Source organism: Petaurus breviceps, unplaced genomic scaffold (assembly GCF_028583685.1).
Source record: "Petaurus breviceps papuanus isolate PSGF00001 unplaced genomic scaffold, PetGlider_PUasm1.0 90734, whole genome shotgun sequence".
Taxonomy (NCBI): domain Eukaryota; kingdom Metazoa; phylum Chordata; class Mammalia; order Diprotodontia; family Petauridae; genus Petaurus; species Petaurus breviceps.
This window is the reverse complement of record NW_027187327.1, coordinates 5829395-5852307: the sequence shown is the minus strand read 5'-3', so window position 1 is coordinate 5852307 and position 22913 is coordinate 5829395. Positions and strand designations below refer to the sequence as shown.

General features: G+C 39.3%; 1 protein-coding gene across 1 annotated transcript; it reads left to right on the top strand.

Moving 5' to 3' along the window:
* Window positions 1-16561: 16561 nt before the first annotated feature.
* On the top strand, window positions 16562-17497 carry LOC138145407 (olfactory receptor 14A16-like). Its single transcript, XM_069067050.1, has one exon. The coding sequence runs from the start codon at window positions 16562-16564 to the stop codon at window positions 17495-17497; it is 936 nt and encodes a 311-aa protein (XP_068923151.1).
* Window positions 17498-22913: the final 5416 nt, after the last annotated feature.

Here is a 22913-nt window from a genome sequence, read left to right as displayed (position 1 = left end):
ATACATTCAATGGTTGTAGATTTTCCTGTAAGAGCATCATAATTGCCATTAACTCATTCTTTTGCATGGAAGAGAAGGGGCCATAATGATCCTTTTAGTGTGTGGAGGGATATAATAAGTAGCTATTTTTACTTTGGTGGTGTCTGTAAAGGCATTTTGAGCTGTTTCTAAGGGAGTGAATTTACTATGCTTGGAAAGATCCATTGATGTTCTTCCATGAATTGGAAGATGGGATATTTGTTAACGTTGTCCATGCCCTCTTGGTATGTAGACAATAAGACTTGCCAGGAATGTTCCTGGGAACACAAGTGATTTCTTTGTTCTTTGGTTTATGGTTGATGTATAATGGTGGACAATGTTCCTGTTAACATGATGACCCTTTTGACTGCTTTCTGTATCAGGTTGGCCACAAGTTGGGGGTACTTGCTGAGAGTGTGAGTTGGCTGGTAGGGGAGATAGACCCACTCTATGACTGCTTGATCTTGATGCATGGCACCAAAGGGAATGTTAGGTGTAGATAATATGGTAACTTGTATAGGACTTTGGGGGCTGATGCTATGCACCTGCCCTTCACTAATGGCCGGCTCTATGACTTGCAACTGTTTTTCTGCCTCAGCTGTCAATTTCTGGGATGAAGATAGGTTCAAATCCCCTTGAAGAATCTCAAAAAACTCCCATAGCTGTGTAGTGTTTAATCCCAAGAAAGGACAAATCCAATTTATATCCTCTAACAATTTCTGGAAATTATTTAATGTCTCTAATTTGTCCCTCCTTACTTGAATCTTCTGAGGTTTTATTATTCTTTGATCAACTAGATTACCTAAGTATTGTACCAGGAGGACCCTCTGATTTTTTTCAGGAGCAATGACCAAGCCATGTCTGGTTAGGGCTTGTGCTGTAAAGTCCAAAATTTCTTTCGATTTCTGCGGGTCAGGACAAGCACACAAACAATCATCCATATAGTGTATTATATAGGATTCTGGATATCTGTTGCTAACCAGTTGTAGTGCCTTGCTGACATACATACGGCACATTGTAGAGCTATTTTTCATGCCTTGGGGTAGGACCTTCCATTGGTATCATTTATATGTTTCTCTCAGATTACTAGAGGGAAATGAAAAAGCAAAATATTTGCAGTCCTTGGCATGCAGAGGAATGGTATAAAAACAGTCTTTGAGATCTATTACCCGCAGTGGCCAATCCTGTGGTATCATAGCTGGTGAGGGCAAGCCAGGCTGTAAAGTCCCATGGTCTCCATCCTATCATTAACTGCTCGTTAAGTCCATCAGCATTCTCCATTTACCAGAATTCTTTTGTACAACAAAAACTGGAGAACTCCATGGACTTACTCATTCTTCTATGTGTCCAGCTTGTAATTGTTCTTTTATGATTTCTGTTAGAGTTAGTATTTTTTGGGTGATGGGGGCAACTGCGCCACTCAGATTGGGGGGGGGGGCGGGGCTGGTTTCCAGGCTATTTTTGGAAACTCGATTGTTGACTCAGCAGTGGCCCCTAGGAAAAAACCTGTGCAAATTGGGAGGCTATCCTTACTCCCATTACTGACAATATGTCTCTGCCCCATTGGTTTGTGGGTAGTTGATCCAGCACATAAGGTCTGAACACTCTTCTCTTCCCTTCCTTTTTCCAATTCAGATATTTTGCACTTTGGCCTGGCAGGGTAATACTTCTGATGCCAGTGAGTTTGGTGGTACCGACCTCCACCAGCCAGGCTTTAGGCCAATATTTTGTAGCTATTACTGATTTATCTGCCCCAATGTCTATGAGTCCTTCAAACCTTCTTCCTTCAATTTTGATACTTAGCTCCGGTCTCTCTTCTGTTATGACGTTATTCTAATAGATCTGATCTTTTTGCCTTGTTTGTTTTTGTGTTTTTTTGTTTATCTTGTGATGGCAATAGAAGTATTAACTGTGCTATCAGCTCCCCCTTTTTTATAAGTATACCATTATCGCCAATGTTATACAAGAGCACATGAACTTCCTGTGTTTGGGTAGGGAAGATCACTTGTGGCACTACTGAGATGTCTTGTGACAAAGCTCATGATGCATGCCCCATAACAAGATCTAAAGTCCCTGATGGACAGGGATTCTGTAACCCTATGGGCACGCTAGAGACCTTCATAGATTTACTTACTCTATATGAACACATTGTATGGAGATCTCTGTGGGAACTGCCTGAGTTGCAGATGGGCTATTGAGCCAATTCTATGAACTTTGGTGCAGTGAAAATTCACGGGAACCAGTTGGGGGCTTATGAGTTGAAGTGCAGTCCCGATTGTTTGGCGGGGCTGGGGGTAACCCAAAAATAAATTTCCCTGAACCAGGTTCCCATCCTTATCAGTTCTGGATCTACACTCAGAAGCCTAATGTTTTTCTTTTTTAACCTTTGGGCATAGGGTGGAAGGCTCTCATGAAATGCCCGAGTGGGTGGCTTGTGTGGCTGAATGCAATCCTTTCTAAGTGCTCTGGATTCCCACAATTATAACAATGGCAGCTTCCATTCTGACCTTTCTGATGTATTTTCAAGGCCAGCAGTGCAATAGAAAATGAGTTAGTCCCTACATTTTGACATCTTTGAATCATGTCAGTTATGGACATGTTTTTCTTGCCTTTTTTACAGTCAGTATTGGCATTTTCAAGACCTAAGCTTCTTAATAGGATTTGAGAGGCTTCCCCATCTCCAGTGGCCCTTTGTATGGCCATGGTAAGGCAGTTAAGAAAATTAGGGAATGTCTCTTGGGGTCCCTACATAATCCTTACAAAGGGAGTGTTTTTATCTGTCTTTCTGGGAATTCTTAGCCATGCGGCTCTTGCCCCCTGCATGATTTGTTCATATGCATGTAATTCATACCTGAGCTGGTCTCTGAGCTGAGAATAGGGTCCTGTACCTATAAGCATTTAGAAGGTAATGTGGACATTGTTTTGGGTGTTCCTTCTAGCTATCATATTACATTGTTCAAAAAACTTGGACTTCCAAACCAAATATTCTCCCCCTTCCAATACAGTTTTTGCAAAAGTGTACCAATTGGATGGGGCCATAGCTGTCTAGGGTATTTAGGAGAGATTGTATATAAGGGCTGTTAGCTCCATATTGAGATGCTCCTGTTTTTAACTCCTTTAAAAGTTTAAGATCTAAGCATGCATGCTCTCTCCTCATCTGCCCCAGTTTGTGTGGGTCGGGAGATTCAATTACTGGCAACATTGTAAGTATCTCATGGGAACTTCCTTCCCCTTTTGTTTTGCCTCTCTGATAGCAGCCTGCACTAAATCTTCCTCAAGTCTCCTTGGTCCTATGACCATATCATCCTGAGACTGAAATTAGGTGGTTCTTGAGGCTCCCCCCTGGATGCCGTGGGTATGGGTGGCATTGAGGGGCACCTAGTCTCTTTTTCTGATGTTTTCAATTTTTCTAACATCTTGGCTACTTCTTCCTCCTCATATGTGCCTGTCGTGGCATCCATGTGTAGTGTTTTTATAGTCAGCGGGACCTCTGTAGGGGAGGTCGTACAAATCTTTAACACATTCCATGTAGAGAAAGCTGTCACAAGGAATGAGTTCAGCTCCTCCTGAAAGTATTCACTCACCTGCTTACCAACAATCTCCCATCTTTCTAGGTCTATTCTTCCTTCTTCCGGGAACCATGGGCAGCATTTATCAATGCAATCCAAAACCTCTGATAAACTGCCCAATAGTAATGAGTGGACCCCTTTCTCTTACTATTTTCTTTAGTAGCTTCAAGTATCCCTCTCAGTCCCTGTATTCAGAGTTAACCTATTCCATGATATACACCTAGTTCTTAATTCCCATGTGTGCCTGGTACAGCAAACCTAAAGGGAAAGTAACTACTGAGAGTTGCTGTCAATAAGCGGTGTTCGGCCTTTTTTGCTTTTACTGTTGCCTTCTTTTTTGCTGAGCTCTTTCCTCATGAGATCTGCTCTCCTGACCTTCCTTTCAGGTCCCTGTTTCAGGCACCACTTGAGGACAGCTCAGGAGTGGCCATGACGAAGTGGAGGGCATGGAAAGAAGACATGGGCTAAGCAGGAGCCTCACAGCAGTGAAATCCGTTTATTTATCTGAGGATCAGGATTTATATACCTTTTTCAGAATAAGCTAGTTCCTTTATCACACACAATGGGCTATACAATCCCTTGTACTTAGTTACCTTGTGTCACTGCTTTCAGGATGAGCAAGAATTCTGGGCACCCGGTTATTTGCACTTCACGGAGAGTGGTGAGCCAGCATCCAGTTGGCCTGGGAGCAGTTGCAAGAAGCTGGCTGCTTCTACCTGCCTAACTTAGAGTTGGCCCTCAACACTAATTCATTGTTGGTGGAGTTGTGAACTGATGCAAACTTTCTGGAGAAAAATCTGTAACTATGCCCAAAGGGCTATAAAATATGCATACGATCTGATACCACTTCTAGGTCTATATCCCAAGGAGATAATAATAAGGAGGAAATGACCAACATGTACAAAAACAGTAGCTCTTTTTGTGATGACCAATAACTGGAAATTGAGAGGATGCCCATCAATTGGGGAATGGCTAAACAAGTTGTGGCATATCGATGTAATGGAATATTATTGTGCTATATAAAATCATGAGCAGGCAGACTTCAGAAAAACCTAGAAAGGCTTATACGAACTGATGCTGAGTGAAGTGATCAGAAGCAGGATAACATTCCACATGGTAACAGTCACATTGTGCAAAGGCTAACTTTGATAGACTTAGCTTTTCTCAGCAATGCAAGGACCTAAAACAATTCTAAAAGACTCATGATGGAAGATGGTGGAGTAGAAACAGGACTTCCGCGGGGCTCTGGCTCTCACCTCCTCCAATTCATGTAAAAGGTGACTCTGAAGAAACTTTGGAGCTACAGAACCAACAAAATTACACAGAGAAGCTAAACTCCCACTGAGAACAGCCCAGCAGGCTGGCAGCAAGTGTCCAGCGCAGTGCTCTGGGAGGTAACACTAGCACTAGGGGAGCCCTAGGTTTTAGTGCCAGGGTAGGCCTGACCAGGTGCCAGCTGGAGGGACTTCAGATCAACAACAGCTGTGGCAGTTTTCAGAATTATCAACACATAGATGCTAAGGACACAGGGAGAGGTCAGTGCAGTGTGAATTTTGGGATCCAGTATTTGGGACTGTGGTCGGCCTCTGCTCCCAGGATGAGAAGCCGCTGAGGCACCACGGCCCTGCAGCCACAGCCACATATGGTAGCTTCATCTCCTGGTCTGCAGATTGTGAGGGAACCAAAATACCAGTCTGAGGGGTAATCACTCTTGCTTTAACCTACTTGGATCTGGATTGCAGTCTAGGGTGGAGGTCCTGGGGTGTGCGACCAGCTTGCCAGAGCATGTGGAAGCTTCAGAGAGGGCAACCAACTAATACCTCCAGCAGCTGAGAAAACCCCAGAGTTTGGTATGAAGCTACCCTGTCTGGTAGCAGAGTCCTACTGTGTCAAAAAGCCCAAAAGTCAAGTAATTGAGTGGAAACATAAGCAAATTATAGAAGCAAAGTAAACAGAGCAACCCAACTTTACACTCCTATTTTGGGGGCAAAAGGGATCAAAGCATGGAACAGGAGGAAGACAGTGAAGTCAGAACTCCTGCACCAAAAGCTTCCAAGAAAAACATGAGCTGGTTACAAGCCATAGAGGACCTCAAGAAAGATTTTGAAAAGCAAATAAGAGAAGTGGAAGAAAAATTGGGAAGAGAACTGAGAATGATGCAAGAAAACTATGAAATAAGAGTCAACAAGCTGACTGAAGAAAATAACACCTTAAAAAATAGAACAACTCAAATGGCAAAAGAGGCTCAAAAAGGCAATGAGGAGAAGAATGCCTTAAAAAGCTGAATTTACCAGATGGAAAAAGAATGTCAAAAGCTCACTGAAGAGAATCATTGCTTCAGAATTAGATTGGAGCAAATGGAAGCTAGTGACTTTATGAGAAATCAAGATACTATTAAACAGATCCAAACAAATGAAAAAAATAGAAGGCAATGTGAAATATCTCATTGGGAAAGCCACTGACCTGGAAAATAGATCCAGGAGAGATAATTTAAAAATTATTGGACTACCTGAAAGCCATGATCAAAAAAGGAACCTAGAAATCATCCTTCAATTTACAATTACATTTATCCTTCAAGAAACTCTTAAGGAAAACTGCCCTGATGTTTTAGAACCAAAGGGCAAAAGAGAGGTTGAAAGAATCCACTGCTCACCTCCTGAAAAAAGATCCCAAAAAGAAAACTCCTAGGAATATTATAGCCAGGTTCCGAAATACCCAGATCAAGGAGAAAAATATTACAAGCAGCCAGGAAGAGACAATTTGAATATTGTGGAAACACAATCAGGATAACACAGGATATGGCACCTTCTACACTGTGGGATCAAAGGGCTTGGAATATGATATTCCGGAGTGCAAAGGAGCTGGGATTAAAACCAAGAATCACCTACCCAGAAAAATTGAATATCATGTTTCAGGGGAAAATATGGTCATTCAGTGGAACAGAGGACTTGATGAAAAAACCAGAGTTGAATAGAAAATTTGACATTCTACAAGAAGCAAGAGAAGCATGAGAAGGTAAACAAGGAAAAGAAATCATAAGGAACTTATCAAAGTTGAACTATTTACATCCCTACATGGAAAAACAATAATTTTAACTTATGAAACTTTTCTCAGTATGAGAATAGTTGAAGGGAATAGAAATGTGTGTGTGTATATACATACATATATATATATATATATATATGTGTGTGTGTGTGTGTGTGTGTGTCTATATAGGAGGATATATGGGAGTATGAATACATATATGAATGTATGTATATATGTGTACAGATATACATAGAAAGAGGGCACAGGACCAATTTAATAGGAAGGGATGATACTTAAAAGGTGAAATTAAGAGGTGAGAGAGGAATGTAATGAAAGGAGATAGGGAGAGACAGAATGGGGTATACTATCTCATATAGAAGAGGGAAGGGGAAATGGTTACAATGGAGGGGAAGAATAGGAACACAAAAGGGAATGAGTCAACCTTATTCTCATTGAATTTGGCTTAGGGAGGGAATGGCATACATACTAAATAGGTTACTCACCCTACAGGAGAATAGGTGGGAAGGGGATGAGAGGGGAGATGATGGAAGGGAGGGCAGGTGGGGTGGGGGAGGGAAGTTGGAAATACCCACTTTTGAAAAGGGATAGGATCAAAGTAGAGAATAGAACAAGTGGGAGGTGGAATAGGAGGGAGGAAAATATAGTCTTTTGCAATATATCCACTATGGAAATGTTTTGCATAGCTATACATGTACAACCTATACTAAATTGCTTATCTTTCCGGTAAGGGTAGGTGACTAGGGAGAAAGGGAATGCATCTGAAATTCAAAGTTTTAAAATAAAATGTTTAATATATATATATATATATATGTGTGTGTGTGTGTATGTGTGTGTGTGCTATTATTAATATGATTTTACATGCAACTGGGAAATAAGATATACAGTCACTGGGGCATAGATATCCATCATGCCTGACTGGAAAGTTGGAGGGGGTATGGGAGAAGATATGGGAGAGAGCAGATTGGAGGAGGGGATATTTTGTTATGGTGAGTAGGAAAAAAACAGGGAGAAATTTTTAACTCAAAACCTTGCAGAAATGAATGATGTAAATTAGAAGTTAATAAAGCATTTGATTAAAATTAAAACATATTTTAAAAAAAGACTCTTGATGGAAAATGCCATCCACATCCAGAGGAAGAACTATGGAGTCTGAATGCAGATTGAAGTACACTATTTGCTCTATTTTTTGTGTTGTATTTTCTTTCTCATAATTCCTCTCATTCATTCCAATTCTTCTGTACAATAAGACTAATGTAAAAATATTTTCAGTAAGAATGTATATGTAGAGCCTATATCAGATTGCACTGTTTTGGGGAGGCGGGGGGGGGGGTAAGGAACTGGAGAAAATTTAAAACTTATATAAGTTTACATTAAAACTTAAAATAAATTAATTAGTTATAAAAATTAAATATATATGCACCAAAATACATGAATATCCAGATTCTTAGAGAACTATAAGCATAATTAACCATATCAAAACAAAAACAACAAAAATCACACAATTGTTCCAATAGATGCAGAAAAAACTTTTGACAAAGTACAACAAATATTCTTGTCGAAAAATATGACACTACCAATTATGGAAATAAATGGAGCTTTTTCTTAAAATGATAAGTTTTATCTATGTAAAACCAAGAGAAAATATTATTTGCAATGTGGATAAATTAGGGACCTTTCAAATAAGATCACAGATAAAGCATGGATGCCCCTTATCACCATTATTTAATATTACAAAACAAATGTTTTCTATAGCGATAAAACAAATAAAAGGAATTGATGGAATGAGAATAGTACATGAGGAAACAAAAGTATCATTTTTTTGCAAATGTTGTTCATTGTTCTTCATTTCAAAGAGGACCAAAGACATCATGGGGTGATGGTTTGACTCGAACTTGAATTGGGTTTAAGCAAGGCAAAATTGCACAGATTAATCAGCCTCCTTCTTTCAGTCATCAAAGACCAGTGGCAGGATGAAAAGTTAAGACAATTGGTGATGGGCCAGGATGCAGTGGATGACCTTAGCATCTTCAATGCCTAACCAAACTCTAAGTGTTCCACAGTGCCAGCTTCTGCCACTTTCATGGCCATTGGAACAAATCATTCTCATCCACCCATTCTGACGGGGAAATCATCACATGTTTGATGTAGCTATCCTCTTAATTTACTGATGGGGGTTTGATGCCTGTCAATTACTGTCAACCTGATTTAACTACTCTGCTGAGCTAGTTTTACTGGACTTTGCCATTGCACATGCTACAGTTTCTTAGAGGCACAGTAAAGAGTTGAATGACAGGAGGCAGATGTATCTTGTGGAGGTAGATGCAGTTGGTTGCACTCGCACAGAGCCAAAGCAAGCCCGGGCAAGCTGATTCACCCAATGCAGGGGCAATTCCCAGACCCGTCACTGCAGGACTGATGATCTGTCAGAGCTGGGTGAGAGACAAACACAGGGCCCATGGCAGGAACAGCAATTACTTCCAGGGCTATCAACCTAAAGCTTAGATGTTTAAAAGTCACCTACCTGGGAGGTCCAGGGACCAAGATGGTGGAGTAAATCCTAGCTGCTCTAATCCCCCCACCCCTTTCACCCTGAAAACCCAGAGAATATTGCCCCTGGGTAAAATCCTAAAATAGTGGAACCAACTGAAGGTTTGAATGTCCTAGAGGAAGGGTGTGGCTGAGGATGTGCCTCACAATGGGGGGGAAAAGAACCAAACTCAGAAGGGGACAGCATAGACTCTATATCCACAACTGAAGCCTCAAAAGGGAATACAAATAAGGTCTCAAACCCAGAAAGCATTCTTGGAAGAGCTCAAGAAGAACTTTAAAAGCCAAATTATAGAGGTAGAAGATAAACTGACCAATTCTTTTAAAATTACAATTGACAAAATAGAAAAACATTTTGCTGAACAAAACAGCTCCTTATAAAGTAAAATGTGTGAAATAGCAAAAGAGATTCAAAATCTAACTGGAGAAGATAAATCCCTAAAACTGAAATCTGAACATATGGAAATGGAACTTCAAAAATTAACTGAGGAAAATAATTCGCTAAAAATTGGAATCAGTCAAATTGAACCAAATTGGTTCCAAAACTCATTGAAGAGTTGGTCTAAAGGCCCCTGGAAGCTAATGACTCTGTGAGTCATCAAGAATCAGTCAAATAGGGCAGAATCAAGTTGGCAGAGTAGAAGCAGGACCTCCCCACTGCTCCAGCTCCCACCTTCCCCAATCCATGTAAAAAGGGGACTCAAAACAAACTTTGGAGCTGCAGAACCCACAAAATGACACAGAGAAGCTAACCTCCCACTGAGGACAGCCCGGCAGGCTGGCAGGAATTGGTCAGCGCAGTGCTCTGGGAGCCCAGCCCCATGCCAAGGCTTTAGCCACAGGGCGGGCCTGACCAGCCATTGGCAGGAGGGACTCCAGATCAGCAGCAGCTGTGGCCGTTTCCAGATTTATCAACACATAGATGCAAAGGACAAAGTGACAGGTCAGTGCAGTCTGGACTTTGGGACCCAGTAAATGGGAGTGCTTGGCTTTTACCCCTGGGGCGAGAAGCCACTGAGCCACCAGCACAGCCAGCCAGCACCACATGGCAGCATAAGCTCCTAGCCTGCAAAGTGTAGGGGGACCAAGCACCAGTCTGAGGGGTAATCGCTCTTGCTTGAACCTTCTTGGATCTGGATTGTAGTCTAGGGTGGAGGTCCTGGAGTGTGTGTCCAGCTTGGCAGAACATGTGGAGACCTCAGAGAGAGCACCCATCTAATACCTCCAGCAGCTGAGAAAACCTCAGCATTTGGGACGAAAGCTCCCCTGTCTGGTGGCAGAGTCCTACTGTGGCAAAAAGCCCAGGGGTCAAGTGACTGAGGGGGGACATGACCAGTCAAAGGAAACAAAGCAGACAGAAGATTCCAACATTAGACTCCTATTTGGGGGACAAAAAGGAGCAAAGCATGGAACAGGAGGAAGACAATGAAGTTAGAATTCCTGCACCAAAAGCTTCAAAAGAAAATACGAGCTGGTATTTAGGCCATAGAGGACCTTAAGAAGCAGATAAGAGAAGTGGAGGAAATGGGAAGAGAAATGAGAACAATGCAAGAAAATTACAAAATGAGAGTCAACAGCTTGACTAAGGAAAATACTACCTTAAAACAACCATAAAATAGTGCCACAGAACAAATCCTGAAATAGCAGAGCCAGCAGAAAGATAGAATGAAGCAGAATTCTAGTACAAGAGAGTTGGAGGATTGGCAAGAAAGATCCATCTCACTCAGGTAAAAAGGGACCAGATTCCAGTACAGGAAGCATCCCAGCAGCAAGCCCCACCTCAGCAAACCAGTGGGAGATACTAAGCCCCAGTGCAATGGAGAAGGCAAATACCAACACAAGGACCTCCCACCTGCCTTAGCAAAGCCAAGGAATCCAGCAGATTCTAGCTCCAAGTAACACCATGTGCTTCATCAAAACCCAAGGTGATTTAGCATCCCACCAGTTTTTACACCTCCTTGTGCTTCAGCACAGTCCAGGGCAAACAGATATCCTCCAGATGTCAGACTTCCACGTGATTCAGTGGAGCCCCAGAGAAATGCAGAGAAACCCCACCAGATCTCAGCAGATGCCAGACACCACCAACAGGAACCCAGCTCAGCAGACTGCCAGACCCTTACCATCTCCAGCAGTGCCAGTCTTCCCCCACAGTACATCCTCAACATAGCACCAAACACAAGGGTGTCCTGAGGGCCTCAGAGAAATATCAGTGCAGCACCAGGTAAACAGTAAGGGCCTACAGTTCCTGATACAAAAAGCCTGAGGCAGAGTTCCTTCTGCCTTGGGACCAGAGATCAAATAAAAAAGGACAAAAAGATGAGAAAAAACAAAATAAAATATAATCTAATCAGAGAAAGCTATTATGGTAACAGGAAAGAACAGAACATGAACTCAGAAAAAGACAACAATGTCAAAATATTTCTGGGATAAACCACAAAGAAAAATGGGAAGTGGCTCAAGGCCAGAATGAACTCATGGAGGTGATCAAAAGGGAACTTAAAAGTCGTACAAAAGAGGTAAAATTTAAAAATGGGAAAAGAAAAGAAAGTGCTGCAAGAGAATTATGAAAAAAAAAGAGTCAATAGCTTGCAAAACTGCCAGGAATTTTGTAGTCAAATTCCAGAACTCACAAATCAAGGAGAAAATAGAAAATATTGTAAGCAGCCAGAAAGAAACAATTTAAGTATCATGGAGCCACAATCAGGATAACACAAGATTTAACATCTTCTACATTAATGGATCAGAGGGCTTGGAATTTAATATTCCAGACAACAATGACTCTATGAGCCATCATGAATCAATAAAAAAATTACAAAAGAATGGAAGAAAATAGAAAATTCCTCACAGGGAAAACTGACATGGAAAATAGATCTAGAAAGACAACATCAGAATTATTGAACTGCCTGAAAGCCATAATCAAAAGGAGGATCTGGACTGCAGTTTTTAAAGAGATTATCAAGGAAAACTGCCCTGACATTCTGGAACTTGAGGACAAAATAGACATTGGGAGAATCCTCCATTTACCTCAGATAAGAGATCCCAAAATAAAAACCCCAAGGAACATTATAGCCAAATTTCATAGCTATCATGTTGAGGAAAAAATACTGCAAGTGGCCAGAAAGAAACGATTCAAAAATTGGAGAGTCACAATCAGGATCCCACAAAACTTGACACCTGAGACATTAAAAGATCAGATGTCATGGAACATGATATTCCAGTGGGCAAAGAAGCTAGGACTACAACTAAGAATCATTTGCCCTTCAAATTTAAGCAGTACTACTTCTAGGTCTATATCCCAAAAAGATCATTAAAAGGGGAAAGGACCTACATGTGAAAAAATACTTATAATAGCCCTATTCATGATGGCAAAATATTGGAAATTGAGGTGATGACAATCAATTGCAGAATGACTGAACAAGTTGTACTATATGAATTTCATGGAATACTATTGCTCAATAAGAAATGATGAGGAGGCAGATTTAATAAAAAGCCTGGACTTTTACTAACTGATGCATATGTATAAACTATGAAACTGCCTACCATTTTCAGAAAAGGAAAGGGAAGGAACAGAAGAAGAAAAATTTGGAACTCAAAATCTTGTAAAAATTAATACTAAAAAATTTTCTTGATATGTAATTGTGGGAAAAGCAAAGTACTATTTAAAGCAAAATAATTGGCATCAGATGGACACTAAGGTATTTGTCTTCTTAGCTTGGTAAGTCGTCTAGTGACATCCCCCATGTGGCAGTGCTAATAAACCAGCTGAGGGTTCTGGGGTCTGAGCTATTCAGAGACTTGGGGGGAAAGTTGCTAAAGGGTTTTAAAAACATTTAACAAGACTTCAAGTCATTCCTCTTCAGAGAATTCTACAAAAGTGAATGATGCAACCATATGGCAAGAATTTCAACATCCATGATAGAGGACAATGCATGATTGTTTATAGAAAATTTAAATACCAGAACCAAAATGGTGAGATGTTTCCCATAGCTAAGCAGACCTGAATCTTTCACCCCAGGGCTACTGCAGTAAGTCTCCATATTTGGATTAATATTGGACCCAGGAACTGACAGAAAAGAAAGCATAATTCTCTGTTACTTCTTCAGGTCACCAAGGGTCCTCCACCATTTGTGAAAAATATCCTCACCCCAACATAAACTTGCTGCTGTCAGGGCTGAGATCTCATAATACCACTTTCTAGAAACAACATGAAGAATTTGACTAATTCTAAGGTATGAATTTCTACTTTCTGATATTAAAATAGAGGTGCTACCATGAGCAAGATTAGATCAAAACATATCTCCATAATTTTGATAAAACATTAAGTATGAAAGACAGTGTGAGTGTAAAACATTAAGTATGAAAGACATTGTATGTTCTTTTCATTCAGATGCCTAAATGTTATTTACAAGCAATTCATATAGTGTTAAGTACTAACTGTAGGAAAATAGGTACTTGTTTGTGAAAATAAATGCAAAACTGAAGAGGTGAAAATTGTTTTAGGTATTATCTAACACCAATTATTTTCTTCACCTCTACCTTTTGCTATGTTTTTCCCCTTCCCTGGGAATCTGTTTTCATATCATCTATCATATGTCACCATATGCTACCTTGATCTTTGCTAAAGATTGACATTTGGGGGTCCTTGCTGCCCTCCTTATGTTGTGAAACAAGATCATATAATTGTTCTCTTATCTTTCCCATAAAAATTCTAATTCTCTCAGTTCATATTAACTAAGCATTAGAAGAAAACTATCTGATGAATTAAATTAAAATGAGCCATCACTGCTTATAATAAATTGTGTGTTATATTTGGATTCTAAAACAGAGAATGCATGTTAATCAAAATGTTACCAAAATTAATGATAAAATTTCAAAAAGTGATGTGAAGAATTGCAGGCAGTGTTGGGAATATATTTTCAATCAGGAATATGAGGCTATTGTGCCCTAAAACAGATTTCCTAAATTATACACATAAGTCTAACTCTGAAGAACAGGTATCTATTTTTTTTATTTTTAGTATAACTCATGTCCTAGCTGTTATATCTGACTCTTAGTGACCCAATTTAGGGTTTTCTTGGCAAAGATACTGTAGTGATTTGCAATTTCCTTATCCAGTTCATTTTACAGATGAGGAAACAAAGGAAAATAGGGTTAAATGATTTACCCAGATACACAAAACTAGTGTCTGAAACCAGATTTGAACACAGGAAGATGATTCTTCCTGAATGTACACCCAACACACTACCCATTGTGCCACCTAGATGCCCTTATATGTGTGTATAAATATAGATACATAGATATAGCTATATCTAATATATATAGTTACATATAAATATAGCAATATCTATGTATCTATATCTATACATACACACATATATACTTACATATACATACATATATAGATATGTGTAAAAAGAGAACAGACAAAATATATAGACATCAATCCCTATATCTTAATCAATATTGATAAATACATATAAAACAAGTACAGTATATCAAGGAGAGGGAAGTTTAATATTGGCAACTAGGGGTTTGAAGTTTTATGCAGAAAGTGACATGAGCTAGGTCTTAAAAGAAATAAGGGATTTCAAGAAGAGAGAGAAATAGGTAGTGTATTCTAGGTTTAGGGAACAGACAATAGAAAGGCATACATTTAAACATTTGGAAGAGTTTTATGTGTGAAAAAATATCAAAAAGTTTGACTGGAATACAGAATTACACCAAAAAAATAAATGTTTTATAATATGGGAAATACAGGATTCATCCAGGTCATGAGCTTTAAATGTCAAGCAAAAGAATTTATATTTGATCCTAGAGGTAATCGGGAGACAGTGGGATATATTGAGTAGCTGGGGATAAGATGTATGTGACATGATCATATGTATATGTTAACAATATCAATTTTGAATCTATGTGGGAAATCTATAGGAGTAGAGAAAGACAAGACATGTATACCACTTAGAAGGCTATTACAATACTCCCTACAAGAGGGGATGGGAGCCTTAACTAAATAGTGGCTATAAGAGTGGAAAGAATAGAATGAATGTAAGAAATGTTGAAATAGGAAAAGCAAGAATGGGCAATGGACTGTATTGTGGAAAGATAGTTAAGCTGAAATTGTAAACCAGGGTGACTGGAAAGATAGGTGTGCCCTTGACGGAAATTTGGGAGATTGAGAAAAAGGTTAGGTATCAGAGGTTGGAGGTAGAAAATGAGTTCCATTTCAGGAATGGTGAGTTTGAAATGTCTATGAGACATCCACTTTAAAATAACCAATGATCAGTGGGTGGTATAAGATGGGATTTTTTAATTGATATTAGTAGTGCCTGTAAAGATGTGGAAAATATAGGAAAAGGGATAAGAATTAAAAATAAGAGCTTATGAGGCCAATAAGTGATAGCATATGTAAAAGAAAATACGAGGACCCAGAATATCATTTAGCAATATATCTTCTCACAGCTCTCTTTTTTTTTACATTTATCATACATTTATCTCATCCTAAGTAGTTAACTATTTCAACACAGGAAAAGTGAATTTGTTACCAAATTCCATCTTACATAAAAAAAAGTGATAGAATAGATTCACCACTAGAGGTAATCTTTAGGAAGTCACTCTTAAAATTGACAGTTGATTTGCATGGCAAGAAGAATAGTCTAGAATAAAAAAATGGCCTTGTCTGTGGTCAAAAGAGAGAAATAAATCAAATAGACTGTTTAGAGTTCAAATCTATGCCCTTGGTCTCATGTGAATGACAATTCTAGTCTTGGGCTAAACATTTTGTCATTATGGATCATTGGACCTGTGAAAAACTTCTAAAGAGATTCCATCCCTATCGTGGGGAAGACATATGTATTTCAATGAAGAGTAAGTAAAGATTTGCCCCAAGTTTGGAAGGAGGCTAGATAAGCTATTAAAGTGTCCTTGAAATCAGGATATCTATTTCAGGCTCTGACACCAGATATAGGAACACTGGGGAAAAAATCACTTTATTCTGAGCACCACTAACCTATCTAAAGATTGGGAATAATAACTCAAACTTTCTACTTCACAGAGTTGTTGTCAGGCATGTGCTATGTAAACCATAAAATGATAAATATTTCAAGAGATTATATTGATATTTTCTTTTTCCAATTCAGAATCCTACTGTGAATTCTACATATATTTTAAGAATTGCAAAAACTTTAAAATCATCTCATCCAATGCCCTCGTTTTACAAATGAGAAAACTGAGATTTGAAGAGAGATAGTGAATTGCTTGAGGTTACAAAATGGGAAAGCCAGAATAAGAATTCAGATTTGAAATACAAATCATTGTGTAATTTTATCATTTGGAACTTCCTTCTTTGTTCTCAAAAGATAGTTAAGAGAGCCTCCCAGAACATGGATAATCTCACCACAGTGACAGAATTCTTCCTCATGGACTTTTCCAACAACTGGGAACTGCAGGTCTTACATGCCATCCTTTTCTTGTTGATCTACCTGGTGGCTCTTATGGGGAACCTGCTCATCTTCACCCTTATCTCTCTCGATGGGCACCTCCACACTCCAATGTACTTCTTCCTGAAGAACCTGTCCTTTTTAGACCTCTGCCTTATTTCTGTCACTGTTCCCAAATCCATTGTGAACTCCCTAACCCACAACTGCTCCATCTCTTATGTGGGGTGTTTATTACAGCTCTTTTTAGTGATTTTATTTGCAGGATCAGAGATTTCGCTCCTCACAGTGATGTCTTATGACCGCTATATAGCCATCTGCCAGCCCCTTTACTATGAAACCATCATGATCAAAGAATCTTGTGTAAGGATGGCAGTTGCTTCCTGGTTTGGTGGAGGTGTGATTGGGGCCATGTACTCAGCTAGTACATTCTCTTTACCCTTTTGTGGCCCCAAAGAGATCCATCAGTTCTTCTGTGATATCCCTTCTCTACTCAGGATCTCCTGTTCTGAAAAACACATTGCAGTTTATGTGAGTGTTGCTATAGGGTTGGGCTTAGGGATTTTCTGCTGTATTTCTATCATTACCTCTTACAGTTACATTATCTCAACTGTGTTGAAGATTCCAGCAACAGAAGGTCGGTCAAAAGCCTTCTCCATTAGCCTGCCTCATCTCATTGTTTTCATAATTTTTATCATAACTGGGGCCATGGCTTATTTAAAACCACCTTTGGACTCTGACTCAGTTCTGGATCTATTGTTGTCTATGTTCTATACAGTGGTGCCCCCAACCCTGAACCCTGTCGTCTATAGCCTAAGGAACAAGGACATGAAGACTGCTTTGAGAAAGCTTATAACCTGGAAATGCCCATTAGAGGGATAAATTTAAAAAAAAAGACTTTTCCATCATTGTATACCTGCTTTCTAACAAATTAGTTCTGCCTATTATGTGCTTATTGACAAAAAATATATTTTCACTTATATATCTGACTCTAAAACAGAAGTTTTGAAATCTAGACTTCATGGGTCAGAAAGATAGTAAGGCATATGATTTTCCAAAGTATTTACACTCACATAAATGAGGAAAATTATAATGATACTTTATATTTCTACAATGCTTTACAGTTTTTCAAGAGCTAAACACAGTGCCTAGCACACTATAAACACTTAATAAATTCTTGCTAATTCTTGTTAATTTTCACATTCCCATTTTTGATCTCAGCAACAACCCTAAATTCTATTTATGAAAGGTGTTATTCAAATCATTTTATGGTTAAGTAGATCCCAGAGAAGAAAAGCAATTTGACAAAGCTCTCCTGAAAGTGGGGGAGTCAGCTCATATGAATCTTTGTTTTCTAAGTCTTATTCTTTTTATCTTATACCATGCATAAAATTGTCAAATAAATAGTTGATGTAAATTAATGTGAAGACTTTCAAACATATTATTTTAACATAAATTAATTTGTATAAAGTAGTATATTTTACTTTGCTTGTATATCTAAAAATAATCATAGAACCATAGAAAAGTAGAAATGGGAGAGAAGTCGAGCCATCTAGTCCAGTTCACATCTTGAATTTCATCTAAATTACAATCGCTAATTCTTCCTGTACCAGAAGTTTACCTACATGATAATGATAGAATGTATCTGTTTATATGCATGTGTGCATAAGTATATATAAATATATACATATACATAGTACACATACATATATAAATATATACTTATATACATGTGTGTATGTGTGCTATATCTAGATATACATATATGGAAATGTGTGTTATATGTTTGTGTGTATATTTACATATTTATATGTCTGTGTGCCTATGTACATATCTTTATGCTCCAAAATTATTTCCTAGAAACATCTACCAAGACACTGGTCCATTTCCATCAGTTCAGAGTTGTAGCTCATTTGGGCTTGTTGTTTGGGGAAATTATTGGAGCAAATAACATACAAGTGAGAGACAAGTAACGTGTGTGTTCTAATCATATAGCTATATGATGTGAAAGTTCATTTTTAAAAGTAAGAAAAAATGCTGATCTACTCTACTGTGTAACTTATGTATGCTAAATATGCGCAGGAAAAATATATTGTTTTTGCCTGCCAAGCTGTTTTCTGCAGACAGTGGCCTTGTTAACACAGAAGCAGAAATTGATAAGAACTCTTTGCAAGGTCATAAGTAAAGTTGCTCAACTTGTTACCTCTGCTAAAATCTGCGTTTAAAATTCCTGAAAGTGTGTTCTTCTGTATAGATTTTATGTAAGTTGTAGGTATTTGTATTGAGAATACCATATAGGTTTGATATACGACTTCTAGGAACCAAGATGGAAGAGTAAGCAAGAAATCACCTGACCTCTTTCATATTCATCTCCAAACAACTATAAAATATCAAATATAAAATAGCACCCTAAAAAGAATTCTGGAAAAGCAGAACCAACAAAAAAATCGGATGAAACAATTTTCTAGCCCAAGACAACTTGAAAAGTCAGCAGAAAAGATCTATCTCACTACAGTAAAAGAAGAACGTGCAAGTAGCATGCTTTGCCTCAACAAGCCAGCAGGAGACCCTGAGCCCCAATGCAGGTCAGTGACTGAGGTCCCACAGATCCTTTGCAGCAGCAATCAAGTAGCTAAGCCCCCTGCCATGCAAGCCCAGCACAGAACCACTCTCTCCCATCCTCCCACTCACATGGGCATCAGGACACCACTAGGTGAGCCACCAAGCCAGATCCCTGCAGCATCATGTGGCAATGGTCACTCACCACCTCCACCTCATTACAATACCAGGAGAGCCAAAGAGTAGATTGAGTGCCCATTATGTGCTTTAGCACAGCACTAGGTAAACAACCAGACACCAACACCATCAAACCCCCTGCATTTGCCTAAACAGGGGACCCTAATATCAGGCCATCTGTAGTCCACAACACAAGGTGAGCTACCAGACACCCCTGGCACTATGCAGCACCAACCAGTAGCACCCCCCACAGATAAGTACTAGGCAAGCAGCTAGTCCCAGGTTGCCTCCACTCCCCAGGCCTCAAAGCAGCACCAGCATAGCACCAAGGAAACAGCCAGGGCCTACAGCTCCATGAACAAGAAGTTTGGAACATTACCCCATGCACCCCAGGAGCAGAGTTCAATTTTAAAAGTGACAAAATAACCTGGAAAAGATGAGGGGGAAATGAAGGAAAAATAACCTAACCATAGAAAGTCATAATTGAGAAAGAGAAGATCAAGATACAAACTCAAAAGAGGAAAATATTTGTGAGGGGACTGTTATCCCCGTATCCAGGTAACCTTAACAACAGTACAAGTTGAAGACCTGTGGAAAAAAAAGGTGCTGTACTACATTGTATGTACAGATCTTTGTCATAAGGTCTCGAAAGTCACAGCTGCCTACAGTCCATCAAGGATGCCTAATGGCCTTTTGCTTGTTTGAATGACAGGTATATGCACTGGCTTGGCCCTCCCTGAAAAGCTGATTGTTTCTTTTGTTTTTCCCCTGTTGATGATCAATCTTATGTACTCCAAGGCCTGAATTTACACCAAAGGGTTGAAAAGATATATAAACACACTTCTCTCTGAATAAACTTGAGCTATATGATTCCCTCATATGGACTCCCATCTCCCTTTCATATCTCTCTGAGAATTCATGCATTAAACTGGTCTTAGTGTACCCCAAGGCAGCTGCAGGGATTCTGACACAATGGGTCCTTACCAAATACTGTCAAAACATTTATATACAAAACCTCAAAGAAAAATGTGAATTGGTCTCAAGACCAGAAAGAATTCCTAGAAGAGCTAAAATAAGGGAGGTAGAAGAAAAAGTGGGGAAAGAAATGAAAGTGATGCAAAAGAATCATTTTTAAAAAGTGTCAACAGCTTAGAAAAAGAAAACTCCTTAGAAAGTAGAATTGGTCAAATTAAAAAAGAGGTACAAAAGCTAACTGAATAAAATAATTCCTTAAAAATTAGAATTGGGGTAAAGATGGCAGAGTAGAAGCAAGACCTCCCCACTGCTCTGGCTTCCACCTTCCCCAATCCATGTTAAAAAGGGACTCTAAACAAACTTTAGAGCTGCAGAACCCACAAAATGACATAGAGAAGCTAACTTCCCACTGAGGACAGCCCAGCAGGCTAGCAGGAATCAATGAGTGCAGTGCTCTGGGAGCCGAGCCCAGCCCCATGCCAAGGCTTTAGCCCCAGGGCAGGTCTGACCAGCTGCCAGTCAGAGGGACTCCAGATCAGCAGCAGCTGTGGCCATTTCCAGATTTATCATCACATAGATGCAAAGGACAAAGGGAGAGGTCAGTGCAGTCTGGATTTTGGGACCTAGTAAGTGGGAGTTCATGGCTTTTGCCCCCAGGGCAAGAAGCGACTGAGACTCTGGCACAGTCAGCTAGCGCCAGGTGGCAGCTTCACCTACTAGCCTGCTGAGTGTAGGGGTAGCAAGCACCAGTTTGAGGGGTAATTGCTTTTCCTTTAACCTGCTTGGATCTGGATTGCAGTCTAGGGTGGAAGTCCTGGGGCGTGTGTGCAGATTGCCAGAGAATGTGGAGACCTCAGACAGGGCACCAATCTAATACTTCTGGCAGCTGAGAAAACCCTAGGGTTTGGGATGAAAACTCCCCTGTCTGGTGGCAGAGTCCTACTGTGGCAAAAAGCCCAGGTGACTAAGAGGCGACATGACCAGGCAAAGGAAATAAAGCAGACAGAAGATTCCAACGTTAGACTCCTATTTTGGGGACAAAAAGGAGCAAAGCATGGAACAGGAGGAAGACAGTGAAGTCAGAACTCCTGCACCAAAAGCTTCAAAGGAAAATATGAGCTGGTTACAGGCCATAGAGGACCTTAAGAAGCAGATAAGAGAAGTGGAGAAAACGGGAAGAGAAATGAGAACAATGCAAGAAAATTATTAAATGAGAGCCAACAGCCTGACTGAGGAAATCACACCTTAAAAATAGACTAACTCAAATGGCAAAAGAGGCTCAAAAAGGCAATGAGGAGAAGAATGCCTTAAAAAGCCGCATTTGGCAGATGGAAAAAGAATCTCAAGATATCAATGAGGAGAATCATTGCTTCAGAATTAGATTGGAGCAAATGGAAGCTAATGACTTTATGAGAAATCAAGATGCTATTAAACAGATCCAAACAAATGAAAGAATAGAAGGCAAGGTGAAATATCTCATGGGAAACACCACTGACCTGGAAAATCGATCCAGGAGAGATAATTTAAAAATTATTGGACTACCTGAAAGCCATGATCAAAGTAAGAATCTAGAAATCATCCTCCAGAATGTTCTCAAAGAAAACTGCCCTGAATTTTTAGAACCAGAGGGCAAAATAGAGGTTGAAAGAATCCACCGATCACCTCCTGAAAAAGATCCCAAAAAGAAAACTCCTAGGAATATTATAGCCAGGTTCCAGAATTCCCAGATAAAGGACAGAATATTACAAGTAGCCAGGAAGAAACAGTTGGAATATTGTGATAACACAATCAGGATAACCCAGGATCTGGCAGCTTCTACACTGAGGGATTGAAGGGCTTGGCATATGATATTCCAGAGGGCAAAGGAGCTGGGATTAAAACCAAGAGTCACCTACCCAGAAAAACTGAGTATCATATTTCAGGGGAAAATATGGTCATTCAGTGGAATAGAGGACTTTCAAGCATTCTTGTTGAAAAAACGAGAGTTGAATAGAAAATTTGACATTCAGATACCAGAAGCAAGAGAAGCATAAGAAGAAAGGAGCAGAAAGAAGAAAAGAGAAAAAGAACAATAAGAACAAGGAAAAAACATTTTCTCACACATATATTAAAAGGATAAGTAGAGAGAAAAAATTAGAATTGGACAAATGGAAGCTAAGGATTCTGTGTGACATAAAAAATCAAACAAAATGAAAATAACTAAAAAAATAGAAAACAATGAGAAATATCTCATTGGAAAAATGACTGACCTGGAAAATTGATGTAGGAGAGATAATTCAAGAATTATTGAATTAACTGAAAATCATAATAAAAAAACACACATAGACATCATATTTCAATAAATTATGAAAGAAAATTGTCCTGATATCCTAAAATCAGGGGTAAAATAAAAATTGAAAGAATCCACCAATAGCCTGCAGGGATCACAAAATAAAAACTCTCAGGAACATTATCACCCAATTCCAAAACTCCAGGGTCAAGGAGAAAATATTACAAGTGGCCAGAAACAAACAATTCAAATACCAAGAAGTCATAATCAGGATTACATAGGATTTGGCAATTTCAAAATTAAAGGATTGTAGACAAG